Here is a 20377-nt window from a genome sequence, read left to right on the forward strand (position 1 = left end):
CCTTTTTTAGGATGGTGGTGCAGGGTACGGACCAGGGCTTTAGGCATGAGCTCTGGGCGAGCTCCCTGTCACAGAGCTACAACCTCTAAGTACACTGCGTTGTTTTCTGAGCCAGGGTTTTACTGTAGCCATAGCTGGCCAGTCATCTGCCGCTACCTAGCAGGTGCTGGGATTGCTGTCACACACCCCCACCTAGCCCCAGCTTTTTTTCCCGTCTCCCTCTGAAGCAGGACCTCATAGTCCAGGCTGGCCTCAAACAAACTTACTATGTAGCCAAAAATGACCTTGAGCTCATTTTCTCTCAATGTTGGTTTTAATTTTATTTTCCATATGCATGTATTTTGCCTGCGTGTGCTGAAGAGGCTAGAAGATGATGTTGAATACCCTGTAGCTAGCATGACAGACAGTTGTAAGCTTCCTTGTGGGTTCTAAGAATCGAACTTGGGCCCTCTAGAAGAGCAGCCAGTGCTGTTAACCACACCTCTCCAGCCCAGCTCCACCTCTACTTTAAACTTTTTGGCTGGGGAGGGAGGTGTTGAGACAAAGTTTCCCTATGTGTAGCTTCGGTTCCCCTGTACTTTAAGCTCTTAATCCTCCTGTTTCCAACTCTTAAGTTGCCATCACTTTGCTTTTCAACATATTTTAAAACCCAGGAACTTAAAATTTTTCACAGTTGGCTGGCGTTTAAGAACACTTGTTTTTTCAGAGGACTCGGGTCCAAGTCCCGGCACCCCATTTGGTGGTTTAGTCATCTGTGACACTAGTGCTTTCTTTACTGTGGCATGGCGCTCAGGGTGGGCTTGTGGTGTGGCCTTTGAAGCAGGTAGTGGATGCCATTGGCAGTGTGGTCACTGGGTATTCAGTGGCCAGAGTGAATAGATTTCAGGGATTTGGGGTCCTCCAGTTTTGGGGGGCTGGGGATGCAACCCCTCTACCAGCGTACATACAAGGTGCACAGTCTTGTGTATAGACAAAACACCCACATACATAAAATAAAAATAGATCTAAAAAGAAGACAAAATGAATCAACTACTTAGATATATTTTGAGTGTGTTTTCCTCCCTGTCTTGTGCTGCTGTTGCTTCCTGTTTGGAGGATGACGACATAAATAACTTACACTTCAAAGGAGCATGGCTAGGGCCCTTCCTAAAAATAAGTCCATATGCTTTTGGAAAGCATGGGAACAGATGCAGGAGGTGGCAGGCATTGGAGAGTTTAGTGCCTCTGAGGAAAATAGGCACTATCCTTGTCATCAGACAGCTGCTAACAACTGTATATCTTGTCCTGTGAATTTTTAGTTGGGGGGGAAAGTTTTTATTACTCAGGTTGCAACTTGCTGTTGCCCGCCCCCTCAGCCTCTACCTTGGCTGTTTTCGGGGAAAGGAACAAAAACTACATAGTGCAGATAACGAGAAAGTAGGGTTTTAGTTCATCCAGGCTGCTGTAGTTAAAATACCGTAAACTGGGTAGCTAATAAACAATGGAAATTTAATTTTCAAAGTGCTGCAGGCCGGGAAGTCCTGAAAGGTGCTGGTAGATGATTTAATTCACAGGTGGTACTTTTCACCTCTCCTGCAGCCTAAGGTGTCACCCCTAATGCTGTCACACTGCAGGTTAGCTGTCAGCAGACGGACCAGCGCTCTGTGTTAGGTGGCAGCTCTTGGGAAAGGGCAACCCCCGGGGAGAGTTTGTTTCTCGGCTAGTTGCGCTGCAGGACGTTATACTGGCTCCTGCTCCCCTCAGCTAACCTTGCTCTGGTCCTGTCCAGCATTCTGCCTGGTGTCCCCAGGCGACAGGTGGTGTTCTGTCTTTGCAGGAAGAAAAGGACAAAGTCCAAGCACAGAAAGAGGAGGTTCTCAGCCACATGAATGATGTGCTGGAAAACGAGCTCCAGTGCGCCATCTGCTCGGAGTGCTTCATCGAGGTGAGCTGGGCATCCCCGGCTGCACCTGCCTCACAGGCTCTGGAGGCAGCACCCTCCCCCCCCCCGGCAGTCTTCACTGCATTTCCTTCTTACATGTTCGCATAGCACAGTTACCATTTCAGCTGCAGTGAAAGCCTTTCAGGGCCACATAGCACTGGAATTTTCACATATTGGAATAAAGCTGCCCACAAGTGTTGTCCTTTCTTTACTGTGGCATGGTGCTCAGAGTGGGCTTGTGGTGTGGCCTTTGAAGCAGGTAGTGGATGCCATTGGCAGTGTGGTCACTGTGGGTATTCAGTGGCCAGAGTGAATAGATTTCAGGGCTTTGGGGGTCCTCAGCTGGGTGGTAGTGCATGCCTTTAATCCCAGCACTAGGGAGGCAGAGGCAAGAGATGTCTGTGATTTCAAGGCCAATTTTCTCTACAGATAGAGTTCTAGGACAGTCAAGACTACACAGAGAAACCCTGTCTCAAAAAAAAAAAATTTTTTTTAAAGTGCTGTCTGCTAGGCTGCCATTTGTTACTTTGTCATAGTATTGCACCAGCTCTTTTAGTTTTCATTAATTCCTATCATTGAAATAGTTCATTTTATACTAAAAGTGTTAAGCTCATGCAGTCACATGGCAGGGATTTCAAGTACCTTTGGAAAGGAAAATGCATGTCAGAAGAGAGATTCCTGTTTAGGGGCTCCTTAGGGAGGTGGGTGTGTCAGCCTTCTTGAGGGCACTTGGAGGTCAGTGTCTTTGCGTGTGCACTACGCTGGCTACGGGTCCCTGTTTTCTGCATGCTTTGTAGTCAGATGATTCTCTGCTCAGGACTGTGGAAGCCAGCAGAGGAAGACAGTAGAGACAGGTGGTACCCAGAGCACCTTTGTGAGATGTGACTGGAAAACTGTCTTTTTGACCTTGGAGATTTGCTTCTGCTCTGCTTTGCGAAAGAGTGTCATTTTTATGTTCCTTTCCGCATTGTAGGCTGTCACCCTGAATTGCGCCCACAGTTTCTGCTCCTTCTGTATCAGCGAATGGATGAAACGGAAAGTAGAGTGTCCCATTTGTCGAAAGGAGATTGAGTCCACGACCCACTCCCTGGTTCTGGACAACTGCATTAACAAGATGGTGGACAGTCTAAGCTCCGAAGTGAGAGAACGAAGATGTATCCTTATTAGGGAGCGAAAAGGTGAGTGGGTCCGAGAACTCCTTCTTAACAAAGATGTCATCATGTCTGAACTACAGCAGGTCTTTTTAGGGGTAAAGTTGGGGAATAGTTTAGTAAATGATTTTTGAGTTAAGGACAGGCAGGAGAAATGAGAGTGTAGAGGGGGTTTAGCTAACCACATAGGAAAGGACTGAATTAGAGTTAGCCTCCGCTGTATGAGCATCCAAGAGGAGGGAAGCCTAAATGTGTATGCCCTGCTCCAAGGAGGGCAGTAAAAGCAAGCTGTGACGAGAAAACAGTCAGATGGTTTGCCATATGGACCACCAGATGGTGCTGTTGCCGAAGGCAGCTTGGTTCTGCCACTTGAGTTATAAATAGGATGTGTGCAAGTGAGATTCGCAACTTGGAGAATACCTGGAGAAACAAATATACAAACGCTGTAAGAGCCATGCTCGGCCTGGGGTGCAGCTCAGTGGTACTTGCCTAGGATGCACAAGGCCCAGGGTTCAGACCCCAGGACTGTCTCCCCCCTCTTACACATACACACACATAGGCACCCACACACGCACACACACACAGTTAAGTGTAAGGAACTGTGAGTTAGCCCTTCTGTCTTTGGGTTTTAGTGGGTTTAATAACACATTTCCTAGTCGTGGCTTTAGATGAGAACATTGGGGAGTGGGTGGCAAGTGTCCCTGAACTGTCCCTTTGTAGTGAAAGTCTGTTCATTTAAGTCACTGGTTCTCAGCCTTCCTAATGTTATGACCCTTTAATACAGTTACTCATGTTGTGGTGACCCCAACCATAAAATTATTTTGTTACTATCTCATAACTGTAATTTTGCTACTGTTAGGAAATCATAGTGTAAATATCTTCTCTCCAACTGTTTCAAGTAGGGACAGGAATCTGTTGCTAATTTATATGCAGCCATGGTGTGAAACTGGGCAGGCAGAGTGCTCGTCACAACAGGGTGGCCTGGATGCTGAGCAGGAAGTGTGCCTTAGCCAGTTACTGTCCCGGGATATGATCGGAACCTTGGAAGGGAGTGTGTGTGGCTCTCCTGGTACATGCTGGAGTATTCTGTGCCCAGTTTAGAGCCTCCACAGATTTTGCCTTGGTTCTGGCAGAACCCCCATTGCCCTTCATTTCTGCCTTGTCATTCCCAGAAACATTACAGGATGGGCCCAGACGCATCATCCGGTGCTTGCCGGCTGGAGGGACAGGAAGGCAAGGAGACCGAGCTCCACAGCAGGGTTCCGTGCAGCTTCAGAGCAAGGACCGCTCAAGCTGCTCTGGGCAGGTGGAGATGACAGAGGATCCTGTAGAGGAAGTGATGTTTGGGCCAAGCCTTTTGGCTTCCTGTAAGCTTGTTTTCTAAAAGAGGTCAAGGCACATGACTTGCCAAACAACCAAGACTAGGAGGGACCTGCTGGCGGGTGAGAAGGCTTGCTTTTTGTCGGCCTGGGAACCAGATTGGCTCAGGATCAGGTCTGACCTTTGATCTGGAATGTGTTGTCCGTGTTGGGGTGAGGTGCCTCTGAGAGTTTACTTTCCCAGCACATGCCTCTGTTCTTCTCATCAGTCCAGTCACAGCTGATGATTGTAGAAGAGCCTATCACCTGTCTCCTCTTACCTAGAGTCACTTGTATGGACTGATATACATATCTAATCCTGCTCCCCTTCTCTGCAGAGGCTAAGTGGCCTATCCCTGGGCCTCTCTGGAACAGTAGTGACTGTAAAGGAAGCAGCTCCCTGTGGCATACACATCTCTGAGATTTTCTCCAGACAAGACTTGATCTAGGGAAAGATGTGCCAGAGCCATCAGCAGCTTTGCTGGGTCTTAAAGAGAATTCCAAATGAAATGCCAGCTTCTGAATGTTCTGCTGACATTTAAAAGCTGTGTTGTTCCTTAGTGCATGGGAATTTTTAAAAAGATCTTAGGATCTGAGGCTGGAGTGATGGTTCAGTGGTCAAGAGCACTTCTGCTCTCCCAGAGGACCTGTGTTCAATTCCCAGCTCCCACATGGGGGCTCACAGCTATCTGTAACTGCAGTTCCAAAGGGATCTGACACCTTTGGCTGCCTTGGGTACCAGGTATGCATATGCTCTGTATACATGTGTGTAGACAAAACACCCATACATACGTAAAGCAGGAAACAAAAGGAATAAAAAACAAACATAGGCGCTGGGAACTAGCAAGCATTTGGTTGTCTCCCATGCAGATATCCCGAGCTCTCCGAGAACAGTGCCTTCCTCAGCCTCCCTGCCTGTTGGGTGTCTCCAAGTTTGAAATATCATTGGGAATAGCACCTCATGAATGATCAGCTACTGACTTTTTACAGACTCTGAAGCCTGAGGAGAAGAGTTGGTATTAGGAAGCATGCCTTGCAGCTGGGGTAGATAACATACATTCAAGTCAGGCATTTGCACCAGGGCTCATATGGCTGTGAATCAGTGACACAGGCACCTTCTGAGGGAAAAGATTTGAAATTCCCCATGGGGAAGCTGGTAAGGGGAGGGACGTTCAACTATGTTTACACTTGGATTTCCCCAGCAGTTACTCTTTTTTTTTTTTCCTCCTGGTTTCATGGTGGTTGTAGGGAGAGTTTGAGAGTCTTAACAGCCTCGAACTCGTAGCTGTCCTCCCCTTGAGTCTCCCAAGTATTGGACTCTTAGGCTTGGGCCACTGTGCCCAGCTCTCCTGGAGTTTCTGAAATGAAAGAAGCAGGAGACATACTGGATGGTAGGAAGGGGGAGGGGGACAGTATACAAAACCAAAAGATCTGGAGGTAAAATTTGTGTGTGTGTGTGTTTCTCAACTTTGGCTTCTTCAGATTGCGTTCTCCCTAGTGCCACCATGCCCTAGTAAGCTTTTTATTTTTAAAAATGTATGCTTTGCAAAATTATTACAGGATGAAAATTAATAGATATTATTTTCTTCATTACTGCCCCCCCTTTTTTAAATTCTTTCTGAGCTAACTCAGTTTTTTACTGCTTTCCCTTTGACCCTTCCCCCCTTTTTCCTTTGTCTTTTTTTTTTTTTTTTTAGTTTACCTCCTGAGGGTGCCTCCCTCCCTGCTCTCCTCCCAGTCCTCCTTGCCACTGTTCCCCCTTCCTTCTTCCTCTCTCCCTTTCCCCCCAGGAAAGGAGAAACCCTCCCCCCAGATTCACCTCCCCCAGCACTTTAGGTCATATCAGACTGCTCCTCTATTCAGCCCCTGAGGCCAGGCAAGACAGCACTGGCAGGGGGCAGTGACCCAGAAGCAGGCACTATCCAGTCCATGTTAGAAACAACACTCCCTCCACCCACCAGGCACCCTGTATGAAGACCAAGCTGCCTGTGGGTTACATGTGTGCGGAGGTCCAGACCATGCATGCACCTCAGTTGATATCTCAGTCTCTGAAAGGCCCCATGTGCCTGCGTTAGTTGTCTCTGTTGGTCTTCTTGAGAGGTTCCTGTCCCCTCCAGGAACAAAGAGAGGAGAGGTGGAAGGACCTTTGCCTTTCGTTCTTTTTCTCATCATTAAAAGAAGAGATTTCATCTGTTTGTTTCCCTTTTTATTGTTAATCGATAACTCAGGATACAATTGAAACGACAGGAAGGGCGGAGAGATGGTAAAGTGCTTACGAGCATGAGGAACCAAGTTTGATTCCCAGAGCCACTTAAAACACTGGACCTGGTGGCACTTAAAATCCCTGCTTTGGGGTAGTGGCAACAATCATGTCCTCGAGGCTTGCTGGGAGCTTCCTCAGTGGGCCTCGGGCATAGTGAAAGACCGTCTCAAAGAACTAACTAGGCGCACAGCTGAGGAAGAACACCCAAGGTTGACTGGCCTCCACACTCACGTGCAGACATTTGTGCTCCCTGCATGCACACACACCCATTGGGTGCTTGCGTGCAGGGACGTGATGGTGCCGTCACAGGGACCGTTGGAGACAGGACTGTCCTTTTGGTGGTGGTCAGTTCCGGGGCTGAGTGGATGTATGAACTAGTGACTAGTGGCCCAGGAAGTCCCTCACACTTCTTCCGAGTGTGTAGTCCTTGTGACTGCAGAGGCTCCCTTCTGCGCGCAGGTACAGGTGTTCTCCGACTTAGTGGTTTGTAGTGAGGTGTCTCTGCCATGTCACCAGAAGCTACCATCGGTTTGTAAGCACGGGAAAGCCTCCCCAGGTGACAACCGTCTTCCCAAGTGCTGACAATTCTACCACAAAGACAGTTGCGTTTGGGAGAACCATGTTGTGTTTAAGCAGAGGCCCTGGGATGCCCTTGACTTCCTGCCCACCTCACATTTAAATACAGTTCATGCTCTAGTACTAGAGAGTCGGTGACTCTCTGAGCCTTTCATGTCTTAGGTGAAGACTTGCTTGCTAGCCCAAGTGGGATCCTGTTGCTGATGGAGGCTGCTTGGGCAATACCGTCATCCCACAGCCCAGCTTCCACCGGGACCAAGCTTCAGACAGTGACATGAGCTGCCTTACGGTCTCCCTTTACTCTGGTGGTTGTGGAGAACAGGCGAAGATGGCAGTGATGGAAGGGGGATGAGAGAGGACGAAACACAGGCTCCTCCTTCACTTATTCATTTGTCTTTCCTCCAAAGCAGAGACTGTCATGAAGGTCATGCTCCAAGGACATATGAGAGACTAGAGGGGATGGCAGCTTGGAGTGGTGTGGAGGGCTTTCTGGATCCCTCAGGCTGATCTGGACATCCGCTAAGAAGCCATGGCTGCGGAGACCCAAGTTAGGAAGCCTGTATCACTGGCCGTCAGTCGTGCTGGCCCTGCTGACACCGTCTGAAGCTCCACTGGGGCTCCTGCTCTGGCTGTTTCACTAAGTGCTAAATGACTTGAGTTCTGTTGTTCCTTAATTTGTTGATTGTTTTGGATACCTCATGCACCCCTGTTGACCTTGCCTTGGACAGTGTGCTATCTCCGGTGGCTACCTTGAAAGTGGCCTGCATTTTGAGAGTCTGGTTTTCCTTTTTATGAAAACAAGATGTCAATTTTTTTTTTTTTTTGGAAATAAAACATAAAACCCGCCAGTTGCTCAGCTGGCCTTCGGTGTATTTACCTGCCTTTGCTTCCAGCTCCCAGACAGTCTCCCAGGTAAACACTGGCAGCTCATAGCCTGCGGCCGGGAAGACAACTATTCGTGATAGACTGCCCGCAGCGCCAGCCGGAGAGCTGGGTTCATGGTCACACCAGCTTTTGGTGTTCTGTTTCCATTGGAGGGGGTGGCACTACTTTCCTTGTTTGGGGACTTCTTTTCTTCATCTGTCATTCAGAGGATGTTTCCAGCTCTCTTCCTCAGTTGTATGAGCAGGCAATGATTTAATGAGCGTGATGCACCTCTTTGTTTAAAAGCTGTCCCTTTTTTGCCTGCCATTTTTCTCTATACGTCTTTTTTTTTTTTTTTAAGTCTTCTTGTGTTGCAATTGTTTTTAAATTCTATTTTATTTGGGTTATTTAAGCCTCTACCTTCCTTCTACCAACCCTTTAACTCTAGGTAAGAGAGAGGAGGTTAATGCAGAGAGGGGGTGCAGACCCCTTTACTCCTCAAGGCTGTTTGGGGTTGATGGGTTCTTTGGGGGCTATTCCAGTCTCCATCAGCAACAAACACAGCAAGCAGCCTCCTCCAAGCTGACACACAGGCTGACTCTGGTCTCTCCAAAGTGCCACACACTCTTTCTGGGCTTTCCTGTATATTCTTGAGTCCTAGACCACGCCCCTACAGGCCACACCAGGCAGGCATTAACAGCGGATAAAGACCACACCCCACAGGAGGCAATTATCAGCTGTGGACAAACTAAAATCCTACACTTTGGGGTTAAAACAAAAACATACTTATATAATAAAAACAGTTTTTAAAGAAACCAAAACTTCCATTACATTCCTGACCATTTCATGTAGCCCAGGCTGGGTCCAAACTAACTGAGAGAGACCTTGCCCTTTGTCCCCATCCGCCTCTGCCTCCTGAGTGCTGGGGTCACAGCTGTGTGCCAGTTTGTGTCACCAGTGATGCCCTTGATGAGAATGAGGGGAACCCTGTTCCTGTACTGGGGATGAAAAAAATGACTACATCACAGAGGTTCGATTCCCTCTGCCTTCTGTCAAGAAAACCACTGTTTAAAACGTCTTCATAGTTCGGAGTACACATGTGCATGTATTAAAGGGTCAGCCCACATTGTTTCCCAGGTGCCCACCTGGTTTGGTTTTGTTTCATTTGTTTTGAGTCAAGGTTTCTCTACAGAACCTTGGATGTCCTGGAACTAAGTACGTAGACCAGGCTGGCCTTGAACTCAGAGATCCGACTGCCTCAGCCTCCCAGCCTCTGAGTGCTGGGATTAAAGGTGTGTATCAACCCTCCACCACAGGCCTCCATTGTTTTTTAGCCCGGAGCTTACCGGGTAGGTCAGGCTGGCCAGTGAGTCCCAGAGAACCTCCTGCCTCTGCCTCCCAGTGCTAGCTTGTAGGTATGCCCCACCACTCCTGAATTAGGTCTGGGGATCAGAGGACTGAGTCCTTGTCTCAACCCGTTTCCTTTTAGTTTTGTGTGCCCTGGTAATAGTTGGGAACTTTGGGCACGTTTTTAGAAGAACAGTAGTGGTGAGAGACTTGCGTAGCCCGTGTGCCCTGAGTCCAGTATCTAGCACCAGGAGAAACAAAGACTGCAGAGTCAAGAAGCAAGGCTGGACTTGAAAGCGTTATCATAAAAATTCTGGCAAGATGGAGACTAGAAAGAAACTATTAGTGCCATAGTACATGAGTACATGGGTATGGATGTTTGCATACAGCCTGTCTTAAAATATTTACCTGATTGTGTGTACCTGCTTGTTGGTGATCACAGGAGCCTGTAGAGTCTCGAGTTAGAGACAGTTGGGAACCACCATTTGGGTGCTGAGAACTGAACCCAGTTCTGCTACTCTGGCAGAGGAGAAATGGCTCCCAGCTGCAGAGCCATCTCCAGCCCCTGTGGTCTGTCTTCTTAAAGTTCACACATGATAATTCTCTTAAGAATACAGGAGGGGCCATAACTGAGATGTAAATTGAATTTAAATTTTTTTTTTTTTTTTCAAAAAAAAAAAAACACAAAACATACACATTGTATGTGGTATACCACCAGTCCTGGCTTCTGTCTGCTGATGGAAATCCAGGTTGCCTCAAAACTTTTATTTTTATTTTTTTTTTAAGTGCTTATGAGTATGTACATGTGCCTGAGTGTATATATGTAACCGTGAAGTTTGTCGGTGGTTGTGAACTGCCATGCATGGTTTATGATGTCCTGGTCCTAACCACTGAGCCATCTCTCCAGCCCCAAACTCCTTTCTCTTAAACCAGCCAACATCTCTGTGCAGGTTATCACCAGAGGAAAGACCTGGAACACCTAGGCTTGGGCTGGGGTTCTATCTGGAAGAGACCATTCACAATTCATGCCTTCTCCTTTGTGAACACGCTACAGTTGTGAGCAGAGGAAGACCCTGGTGAATGTGTGCTGTTGACGTGAGCACAGCGTGTCGGGGACCCCAAAGCCTCATACCCATGCACATGGCACCTCCTCCTCCTCCCCGATGCTTACGACCCCAGACAGACCGTCCACCAACCTTCTCTGGGGGTTGAGCAGGTTAGCTAGACCCTCTTGTGCTGTAGATAATACACAGTCGAGTTTCTCATTTCATAGTAGGTGGACTGTATCAAAGAGAGCACAGCCTACCTGATCTTGTGTAGGTGTGGGGTGGGGCTGTCTTCATTTCTAAAATGCCACCCTCTCCCCTGTTTGGTTTCCAGGAGCAAGCGATGCAGGATGCAGCAGACAAAGAATTAATGAAACTTTAGGCTAGACTGCTAGGTTGAATCCCAGTCCTTACAACTGTGGCCTTGGACGCGTTATTCCATCTCCGTGAGCCTTGGCTTCTCCGGCTTTAAGTGTGTTCCCACCTCTAATTAATACAAAGTTAGACTAAATTATGCCTCAGTTATTGCTGCACCGCTCACTAGCCAGAATGTTCTTTTGGTTTTGGTTTTGTGGGTTTGGTTTTGTTTGCTTTATTTTATGTTATTTTGTTTTGTTTTTGTTTTTTTGAAGCAGGGTCTCACTTTGTAGCTCTAAATACCCTGGAACTCTATAGACCAGGCGAGCTCCAAACTCAAAGAGGTCCACCTGCCTCTGCCTCCTGAGTGCTGGGATTAAAGGTGTGCGCAACTTATGCCCAGCAGAATGTTCTCTTTTTAGAAGACAAACATTAACCCAAATGTTCATTTTTTTTTTCCCCTTTGGGCTTCAGCATGTTTTTTGCCTGGAGAGACGGCTGATACTAAACCTCACCTACATTTTGCTTACCTAGAAAAAGACGTGTTGCCTCTTAGGCCATGTCGCACAAATGACGAATGGCATAGTAGAGCCCGCTGCCAGCTTTCCTCTAGTTAAAACAGCAGGAGAAACGAGGCGAGGAGGGATCGTGCACACTCATGGCTTTAGTAAGCTGGCAGCTGCAGCCAGCTGGGTGGGGTGCTTTGCTGTGAGTGGCGGCTGTCCTGTATCCCCCTGCTTGCATCAGTCTAGAAGAGGCTAGCCCTACCCTTGCTTCATCCCAGCAGACAGGCCATCAACGCAGGAGTGTTTTCCCTTTGTGGGGCTGGATAGCTGGATGCCTGCTACCTGTTTTTCTGATTGGAAGTCACTGATGTTATTAAAGAAAAGGAAACCCCAGATTCCCTCAGCTGGAGCTTCTCTCTTCACTGCTTTTCCCTCCTCTGAGTGACCGTCAGTCATGTAGCTGCAGTCACCACCACAGCACAGGAGTCACCATAACTACAGGAGGGCTTACACTGGGCAGCCCTCTCCAGCTGCTCATGGGCTCTTCGTAGCCTTGCTCTGCAAGCAGGCTGTCCATTCCTCATCTGAGGATGATCTGGAAGTCTGGGGCGCCCCAGGGATGCTTAGATGACCGTGTAGCCTCCTGATGAGTGCCAAGATTAGCATTTGATACAGAAGTTAAGAGGGTCTCTTAATGTCCATTGTGGTCTTCATCCACAAAGGACCTAAGAGGATAAGGAGACCCTGGGGATCTCTCGCCTGGAGTTGCAGTCTTGTGAGAGAAGTGGGGCCTGGTGGGATGTTGCCATTGCCACAGCAGGTCAAGGCCTGGTTCTCAACACCGCTGAGCTTCATTCAGAGGAAAACAAAACATTTTGCTGCATTTTCTTTGTTTTTGCAAGTGGGAGTTGCAGCAGAAGCAGGTGAATTCCCTGAAGAAGATACGGCCTTGTGCGTGGAAAATAATGTCTGTCTTGTTCAGCCGGTTCTTTAGTTTGGGAAAGCCTGCTCATCATCACCGCAACAAGCTGGGCTCCTGACAGATGCCCGGCAAACAGTCAGGTGCTGTAGTTTCACTGTTGACAGCACCTGCAGGCTCGCTCCTCTTTCCCCATGACGGGTTACCTGAGCTCAAGGAGTCTGCACTAAGTATTTCCTGCTTGTTGCTCCACCAAATTTGAGCAAATTATTTCAGATCCAATTTTCATCCCAGGATCCCTGCTGCCTAATTTACTTTTAGTGCTGTGAATACCTGAAACTGGTCTTATCTATCTTTTTCTTTCTTTCTTTCTTTCTTTCTTTCTTTCTCTCTCTCTCTCTCTCTCTCTCTCTCTATTTTTACTGAATTCTTATTTTAAGTTGTGTGTAGGTGAAGCACATGAGTGCTTGTAAGTTTATGTATACACCCTGCTTGCATGAGCCTAAGAAGGCCAGAAGAGGGTCAGATCTCCCGGAACTGGAGTTAGAGACAGTTGTGAGCTGCAGGTGCTGGAAACTGAGCCTGAGTCTTCTGTAAGAGCAGCAAGGCATTCCCCCACAGGTACTGAATTCTTTGCTTTGTTTTTTTAAATTATTTTTATTTTATGTGGATTGGTGGTTTGTCTGCAAGTATGTCTGTGTGAGGGTGTCAGATTCTGGAGTTATGGAGAGTTGTGAGCTGCCATGTGGGTGCTGGGATTTGAACTCCAGTCCTCCAGGCATTGCTCTTAACCGCTAAGCCGTCTCTCTTCAACCCCTTTGTTTCTGTTCTTTTGATACAAAGTTTCTCTGTAGACCAGGCTGGCCTCAAACTCAAAAGATATCCGCCTGCTTCTGCCTCCTTAGAGCTGGAATTAAAGGCATGTACCTCTGACACCACCACCCAGGCTAATTACTAGATTCTTGAAACAGGTGAGTGCACAGACCTCTTGATTCGTTATGGTAAGTTGATGGTTAGAAATTCTAGCATGGGGCCCATAGGTTAAAGGCAAGTCACAAAGACTTGATCGTACTACAGGCTTCCTTCAGAGCTCGCTTACTCGCTTACAGTGGAGAATGTAGCCAGCGAAGCTTGAGAGGTCTTGCTGTGGTGTGTTTGGGCCCTCTACGTGAAGACTAGGTCTAGAGAGGGCCCACATGTGTTTATTCTTTTTGGAAATCCTAGGTCCTCGTTATGTTTGGCAAGTCCTTTGTGGAGCAACAGCTATCCTCATCCCTCAACACTACGAAGCCAGGTGTTTCCCCGGAATGCCTTGCAGCTAGAGCTGCACCTGATAACCATCCATGGTTGAGTTGTACTCCAGCCGGGAATGGAAACCCGTGAGGCAGAGAAGCCAGGGCCGGCTGTTGTGTGACAGTTCCTGGGGAGATGCGAACAGAAATCAAGAGACCTATGTCCAACGTGGTGAATTAATGATTGTATTAGTATTTAGTTAGAGGAGTATGGGTGGGGGCTCACAGGAGCAGAAATGACTCAAAGACAGCTGTACCATCAAAGGCACCCTGGCCTGGTGGCAGGTCACGAAAGCTGGAAACCTGAAGCCAACTTTAGAACTTGAAGGTAGAGTGTCCTTTCCAGGTTTCTCAGTTGGTCTGAGCCTCTTGGGCAGTTGGGCTTGTCTAAGTGTCTGTGAGCGGGCCTTACTGCTTAATAGTTGAGGAAGATAGGAGTTATCAAATCTGATCAGTTCTAGGGACTTCCTCTGGTCTTTGAGTTGTTAACTTCCTGTGCTTAAGGGGCTTCCATGAGGATGGGCTGCCTCAACCTCCCCTTAGAACAGCCTGATACTTTTTTTTTAAATTCACTTCACATCCTAGTTGTAGCCCCATCCCTCCTCCTTACAGCCTGATTGATAACAAGCTTCCTTCCAACTGTACAGTTTTATATTGGAGGAAAGAGCAGGCTCAGGTTCTGTGAGGATGGGGGCTGATAGTTTCTAGAGACATCTGTAGCCATGATACTCATGGTTTTGCCCACAGTCGAGGATATTTGCCATTCAATCTTTGGTGCAGATGCCTGGTGCCAGAGACAGTGACTTCAGATCTATTTGGTTTGGAGAATTATTCCTGCCCGCATAGCTGCCAAGCCCTTTCCTTTTTTCTTTCTCTTGACACATCATTTTAATCCTTTTGATGATATAGTCTCTTTCTGCTTAATATGCTCAGAGTCCATTTCCAGTACATACAGAGCCTGCTCCAGTCTTGCCTCAGTTCTATGCGCTAGGCTGTCCTCTGCAAGCATTTTCTTTTAGTTTTCATCTAAGATCTATTTGTATAGCTGGCAAATGTGGATTGGTCTCAGGATTCAGGGGAAAAAAATTAGTTTTTACAAAGGAACTATGAGACAACTGGTAAGGCATAAATAAAGTTTATGGATTACTGTCTCTTATTAATATTGTTAATTTGCTTGTTTTGATAATTAGGGGTAACTAAGACTATCCTTGTCTTTATGAAACAAACACTTTCATGATTCAGCATAACAAGGCGTTTTGCCCACAATCTCAAATTATTTATAAAAACAATATATGCTTATGTAGAAAAATGAACACACACACACACACACACACACACACACACATATATATATATAAAACTATAAGAGATTGACATGTAGAAAAAAAGGTAGCCAGGCACGATGGCACATACCTCTCATCTCAGCACTCAGGAAGCAGAAGCAGGTAGACCTCTGTGAGTTCAAGGCCAGCCTGGTTGATATAGTAAGTTCCAGGCCATCAGGGCTATATAGAGAGACCCTATCTCACAAATAAATAAGCAAACAGAAAACAATAAAAGAGTATGTATGTGGAAATTACTTGTATTCTTTGCCTTTTCTCTTAACTGAAATAATTTTAAAGTGAATATTTATTTATTTATTTATTTATTGGTTTTTGTTTTGTTTTGAGATAGGGTGTTTATATCCCTTCCTGTCCTGGAACTTGATTTGTAGGCCAGGCTAGCTCACAGAGATCCACCTACCTCTGCCTCCCAAGTACCAAAAGGAAAAGTCTTAAGTGAGTTAAATAAAATGTATTTTACCTTCTTGTGTGTATCATTTGTTTATCTATTTATTTATTTATTGAAAGGATCTCTCTGGCTGGCCTGGAATTCTCTCTACCTCTGTTGTGTGTTGTGGTTGTGTCCCCTGTCCCCATTAAAGGTGTATACTTCTGTATGGTTTTAATTTGTTTTGTTTTTTTTTTTTTTTGAGACAAGGTCTCAAGCCCTGGCCTTGAGCTCTCTATGTAGATCTGGCTGGTCTCAAACTCATGGAGGTCAACCCTCGTCTATTTCCTGGATACTGGGATCTGAGGCCTGTGCAACTAAGTCTAGTGTGGATGTTTTGTTTTTTATTTTTTGTTTGTTTGTTTTGTTTTTTATAACCCTAATTTTAAAGATGATATCAATGAAAAGAGGAATGATGAAAATCATGTATTGTTTTTATTTGTATCATTGAGTAATCAAGAGAGAAAAGTTCTCCCAATCCAGGTGTGGTGGCATAGGCCTTTATCCCAGCATTATGGAGGGAGAGGTGGGCAGATTTCCAAGTTCAAGGCCAACCTGGTCTACATAACAAGTTCCAGGATACCAGGGCTACACAGAGAAACCCTGTCTCAAAAAACAGAGAGAGAGAGAGAGACAGACAGACAGACAGACAGACAGACCAGGGTGGAGTGTATGTGTTAATTATTTTAATTGAAGTTGGATACCAGCAAAAGTGAATATACATGTCACATCTCCCCACCTTGGAAGCGCATCTCAGTAAGAAGTGCATTCCGACAGAGCAGACATCTCTTTATGGAGTCAGCTCTCGCCTTTCTTGTGTGCACACCAAAGCCATCAAAGAATTCCTATTTTGTGCATCCTTTTGTAAACTACAACAGCTTTGAACAGTTTGGAAGTAGTAAAAAGGATTTTTTTTTCCCCTGCCAAATAAAATTTGGAAAGAAACCCTTGCCGCCGTGCACAGATGGGACTGCCGCCATGCCTGGTAAGGTGTCTAGCTGAGCTGTTTTATGAGAAAGGCACTCATCATCATTGTATATAATTTATTTACATGACCTATATATGTAATTTTTCCTACACATGTCACTACCAACAGAGATTCTTTTTTACAAGCCTGTAAAAGATGTTTTGTCAACAACCTTAAATGTCATCAACAAAGCAGGTTCCTGAGTCAGGTAAACACATTTAAACCGTTTTTGAGAGATACTAGAGAAACACAAATTGCTTTTGTGCCACACAGAAGTTTGCAGCAGGCCATCATGAAAATATGTCCTGAAGCACTTTTCCAAGCCAAAGGCAGAAATATTTACTTTAACTGAAATAAAAAAGGAGATTAAAAAAAAAAAAAGAAAATTCACTGCACAGACATTATTAGAAAAGAAATTTTATTGATGTGTTGGCTTGTCTGAAAGAGTCTTTTAACCACGAAAATGAGTCTAACCTTTCAATTCAATGTTATGAAGTTACAAACGCTACTGAAAAATGTTAAAACATTCTCTGCCAAGTGGTCGGTGAGGAAGGCCCTGGAGGACACACTTTTTTAATGTACAATTCTGCCATTTTCTCTGCAAAGAAAATTCTAGGAATATCTGGAATACTTTAGAAGTCTTTCAAAGCTGTTTCCACCTCTGTGGCTTCTAAGCTGAATCATAGTTGCACAATCCATGTCTTTCTTAAAATGGTTCAAAGTTCTTGAAGATATTGACTTAACTGATGAGTTCTTAATCTTCAGAGAAAAGAAATACAAGTGGCCTACAAAGAACAAGTGGCCTGAAGAACTATGGTGCTTCTTCAGAGAGGATTATTCTTGCTTTGATTTAAAAAACGAAAAACGCTGCAAGTTCTAATTCTACCTGTACAATGTTATTTTTGAGTTTACCAATGAAAATGTCCCCATTTGTGACCACTGAAACAGATTAAAAATTCAGCATCAGGGTTAGAGAGATGGCCCAGGAGTTGAGGACATTTGCTGCTCTTGCTGAACAGCAACCATGTTGGGTCGCTCACAAATGCCTGTCACCAGTTCTGATGGGGGTGACGTCCCCTTCCTGCCTTCATGAGCACCCGGTCCCACATGTGCACATACCCAGGTGGAAACACACTCATTCAAATACAGATAAAATGGTTTTAAATTGAATACATTGCTGGGCAGTGGTGGCGCGCTCCTTTAATCCCCGCCCTCAGGAGGCAGAGGCAGGTGGATCTCTGTGAGTTTGAGGCCAACCTGGTCTACAGAGTGAGTTTCAGAACAGCCAGAGCTACGTAACGAGACCTTATTTCAAAAAAGGGAAAAAAAAATCACCTTGTCTCTGCCCCCACATATTGGGACTAAAGGGGTGTGCCACCACACCGGCCGTCGTGTTTTCCAACAATTAATTTCTCAATCCCCTTGTTTTTGTATCTTCTGTTTCTTTGCTGGCAGTGACTTTCTACTCACTTTAAGGTTCTTCAGGGTCAGTGAGGTAGCTCAGAGGGTAATGGCCTTACTGCCAAGTCTAATAAGCTAAGAATCTTTTGAGAGCCACTGCGTGGGAGGAGAGATCCATTGCCTTCTAGTTTTCCTAGACAATGGTCTTGCTAATTACTCTTGTGAAGTCAGGAAAGGTTTCCAGAGAGGACAGTGCTAAAGCCAGTGTCTCCAGCAAGAAGGAAGACACACTTGGTAGATACAGGTAGGTCGTATAACAAGTTATATTTTATTATGCTGAGGGTCACCGCACAGGGGCCACACTTTAAATTTCTAACTACCATCCGAAGCTTATCTCCCCGAGGCTGCTCACCTGTGCAACATATCTCAGCTGAAGGTCAGGGTCAGGCTCTAACAGAAATTGGATTTGAGGGTCAGGGTTCTGGGGGAGACTCACCAGCACAGGGCAGATCAAGACAGTTTCTCCCCAGTGCAGAGCAGAGCATTGCTCTTGGTCTCTGTTTATTTGCTATGCAGTGGGCATCATGGGGTTCTAGGACTGTGTCTGGTTACCTTGAGTGAGTGACGTTACTGGGTCCTGATTGTCAGGTGCAGCCTTTGGTGTCCTGGGGATCCTGACAAGTTTTACATGACTAAAAGGCATTTTTTACTGTGATCGTTACACCAGACATGAGGGTAATGAGGGGTAAGTGAACCTTCACATCACTGACAGGAAGAATGGTCCATTGAGAGAGAGCAGAGAGAGGAACCCTTAGAGACACACTGTACTCGAGAGAGACAGGACCAGGAGGAGGAGAAGTGAGGACACTAGAAGAACAAGACTGGGTCCTTACAGGACATTAGTGTTAGCCTAATAGCAGTGGAAGGTCACTGGCAGGCTTTAATCACTGATGATAACACATAAAGATATAGAACAAAACAAAAAACTCCACAGCGCTTTAGTTGTGAGAACGAATTAGAATCATCTTAATTGGAGATGGCATCATAATTTGGAGATTACTTCGAAAGCCTTAGAGGAGAGAGAGGAAGGGAGGAAGGGGAGATCTGTGTGTGGGTGAGAGGTGTATGTGTGTGTGATAGGGCAGGAGATGTTTACCAGACACAAGTAGAAGGTGAACTTGAACTCAAGTGTACTGTTGGCTTCAGGGAAATGAAGAACAGGGAAACTAGTCAGCTCTCTGGTTGAATAATCCAGCGCCAGTCACTTGGGAAAAGGCCTGGAGAGATGGCTCGGGGGTAAGAGCACTCACTGCTTTTCCACTCTTCACTGGGTTCAGTTCCAGCACCCACAACTATTTGTAATTCCAGTTCCAGGGGATCTGACTTACACAGCTTTTCTGGCTTACACAGGCACTATACACACATGGTGCACATATGTCATGCATGCAGGACACTCATACACGTAAAAATAAAATCTTTCTAAAAAGCAGCATTATGGGAGAACATATGCTGACATTTGAGTTCTTGGGCCTTCAGAGACAGACACAGCTGAGAATGCCCAACAGAGTTATATTAGCGTGAAGATGGGAAAGGGGATTTGAAGTGACAGTCCATCTCTGTCCATATGGCCAAATGCCACAGATGGCATTCCTTTTTGTCTGAGGCATTAGGAATAGAACCTAGCACCTGGTGTGTACCAGTCAGTCTTGACAGTGAACTATGCCCAGTCCACTGTCCTTGTTAAGTGTGTCTTGTGCAATGTGACAGTGGTCTCTGATCTCAGCCAGCTTACAGTGTCTCTGCCTTTGTTCTTAAATCTATATAATGAAGATGAGACTGTAGTGAGCTACGCAGCCACAGCGTTGCCACCAACTCAAAGCATTCCCAAGAATACTTTTTCTTTCTTCTTTTTTTTGGTTTCCAAGACAGGAAACCAAAAAAATCTCTCTCTGGCTGGCCTGAGACTAACTCTGTAGACCAGGCCGGCCTCGAATTCAGAGATCCACCTGCCTCTGCTTCCTGAGTGTTGGGATTAAAGGCATGCCGCAACACCACCTGGCCCCTAAGAATACGTTCGTTGCTAAAACTATCTTCGTTAAAAACTGGTTTCTCGTCACCTAGACCAGCCATAAATTCCTATGGTAAACTGGTCTCTGGACCAGCCATAAATTCCTAGACAATGTGACTCAGACCTAAAGGCTAACTGCCAGACCAGTTCATTCTCTCTCTCTCTCTGCTTGCTGTTGCTATTGCAGATGCCCAGAGCCTCCTTTCCGTATATATCACAACTGCGATAAAGTCTCAAACTGGAGGTTTGAGATTGTTCCTAGCAGTCCTGCTTGGGTCAGCCCATCTGATGGTAGTAAATAGTAAAGACTTCTTAAGATTTACTCAGATATCTTAGGAGTTTTTCTCTTAAGGTTCCCCATAACAGGACGAAGTTAGCTGCGGTGAAGTATTGACTTCTCTGCCCTAGAGCGGGAGGAGAGTGGGTTATTTTCTCCCACCCCCTTTTCCCCCCCAGGCCGCCTCTCCCGCGCAGGCGCCTTGGGCTCTGAGGGCTTTCAAGACCTGGGTATTTCCCAGGCGCCAGGCTTGAACCCGGCGGGGGCGGGGCTGACAGGCTCGTGACGCAATCA

The 20377-nt window shown here is 46.2% G+C and overlaps 1 protein-coding gene across 4 annotated transcripts in view; it reads left to right on the forward strand.

Moving 5' to 3' along the window:
* Positions 1-15406, forward strand: part of Rnf8 (ring finger protein 8) — a 32488-nt gene extending 17082 nt beyond the window's left edge. For 2 of the 4 annotated variants that reach the window (XM_021633445.2, XM_060369194.1), the window contains exons 6-9: positions 1817-1924; positions 2895-3099; positions 4245-4439; positions 7680-15406. In XM_021633445.2, coding sequence (XP_021489120.1) covers positions 1817-1924; positions 2895-3099; positions 4245-4439; positions 7680-7681 — 510 coding nt within the window. In that variant the 3' untranslated portion in view covers positions 7682-15406. Of the gene's footprint in view, positions 1-1816; positions 1925-2894; positions 3100-4244; positions 4440-7676 lie in introns of all 4 variants that reach the window. The other 2 variants (XM_021633446.2, XM_021633447.2) reach the window with 2 other exon arrangements.
* The last annotated feature ends 4971 nt before the right edge of the window (positions 15407-20377 follow it).

The sequence above is a fragment of the Meriones unguiculatus genome, chromosome 16 (genome assembly GCF_030254825.1).
Source record: "Meriones unguiculatus strain TT.TT164.6M chromosome 16, Bangor_MerUng_6.1, whole genome shotgun sequence".
Classification (NCBI taxonomy): domain Eukaryota; kingdom Metazoa; phylum Chordata; class Mammalia; order Rodentia; family Muridae; genus Meriones; species Meriones unguiculatus.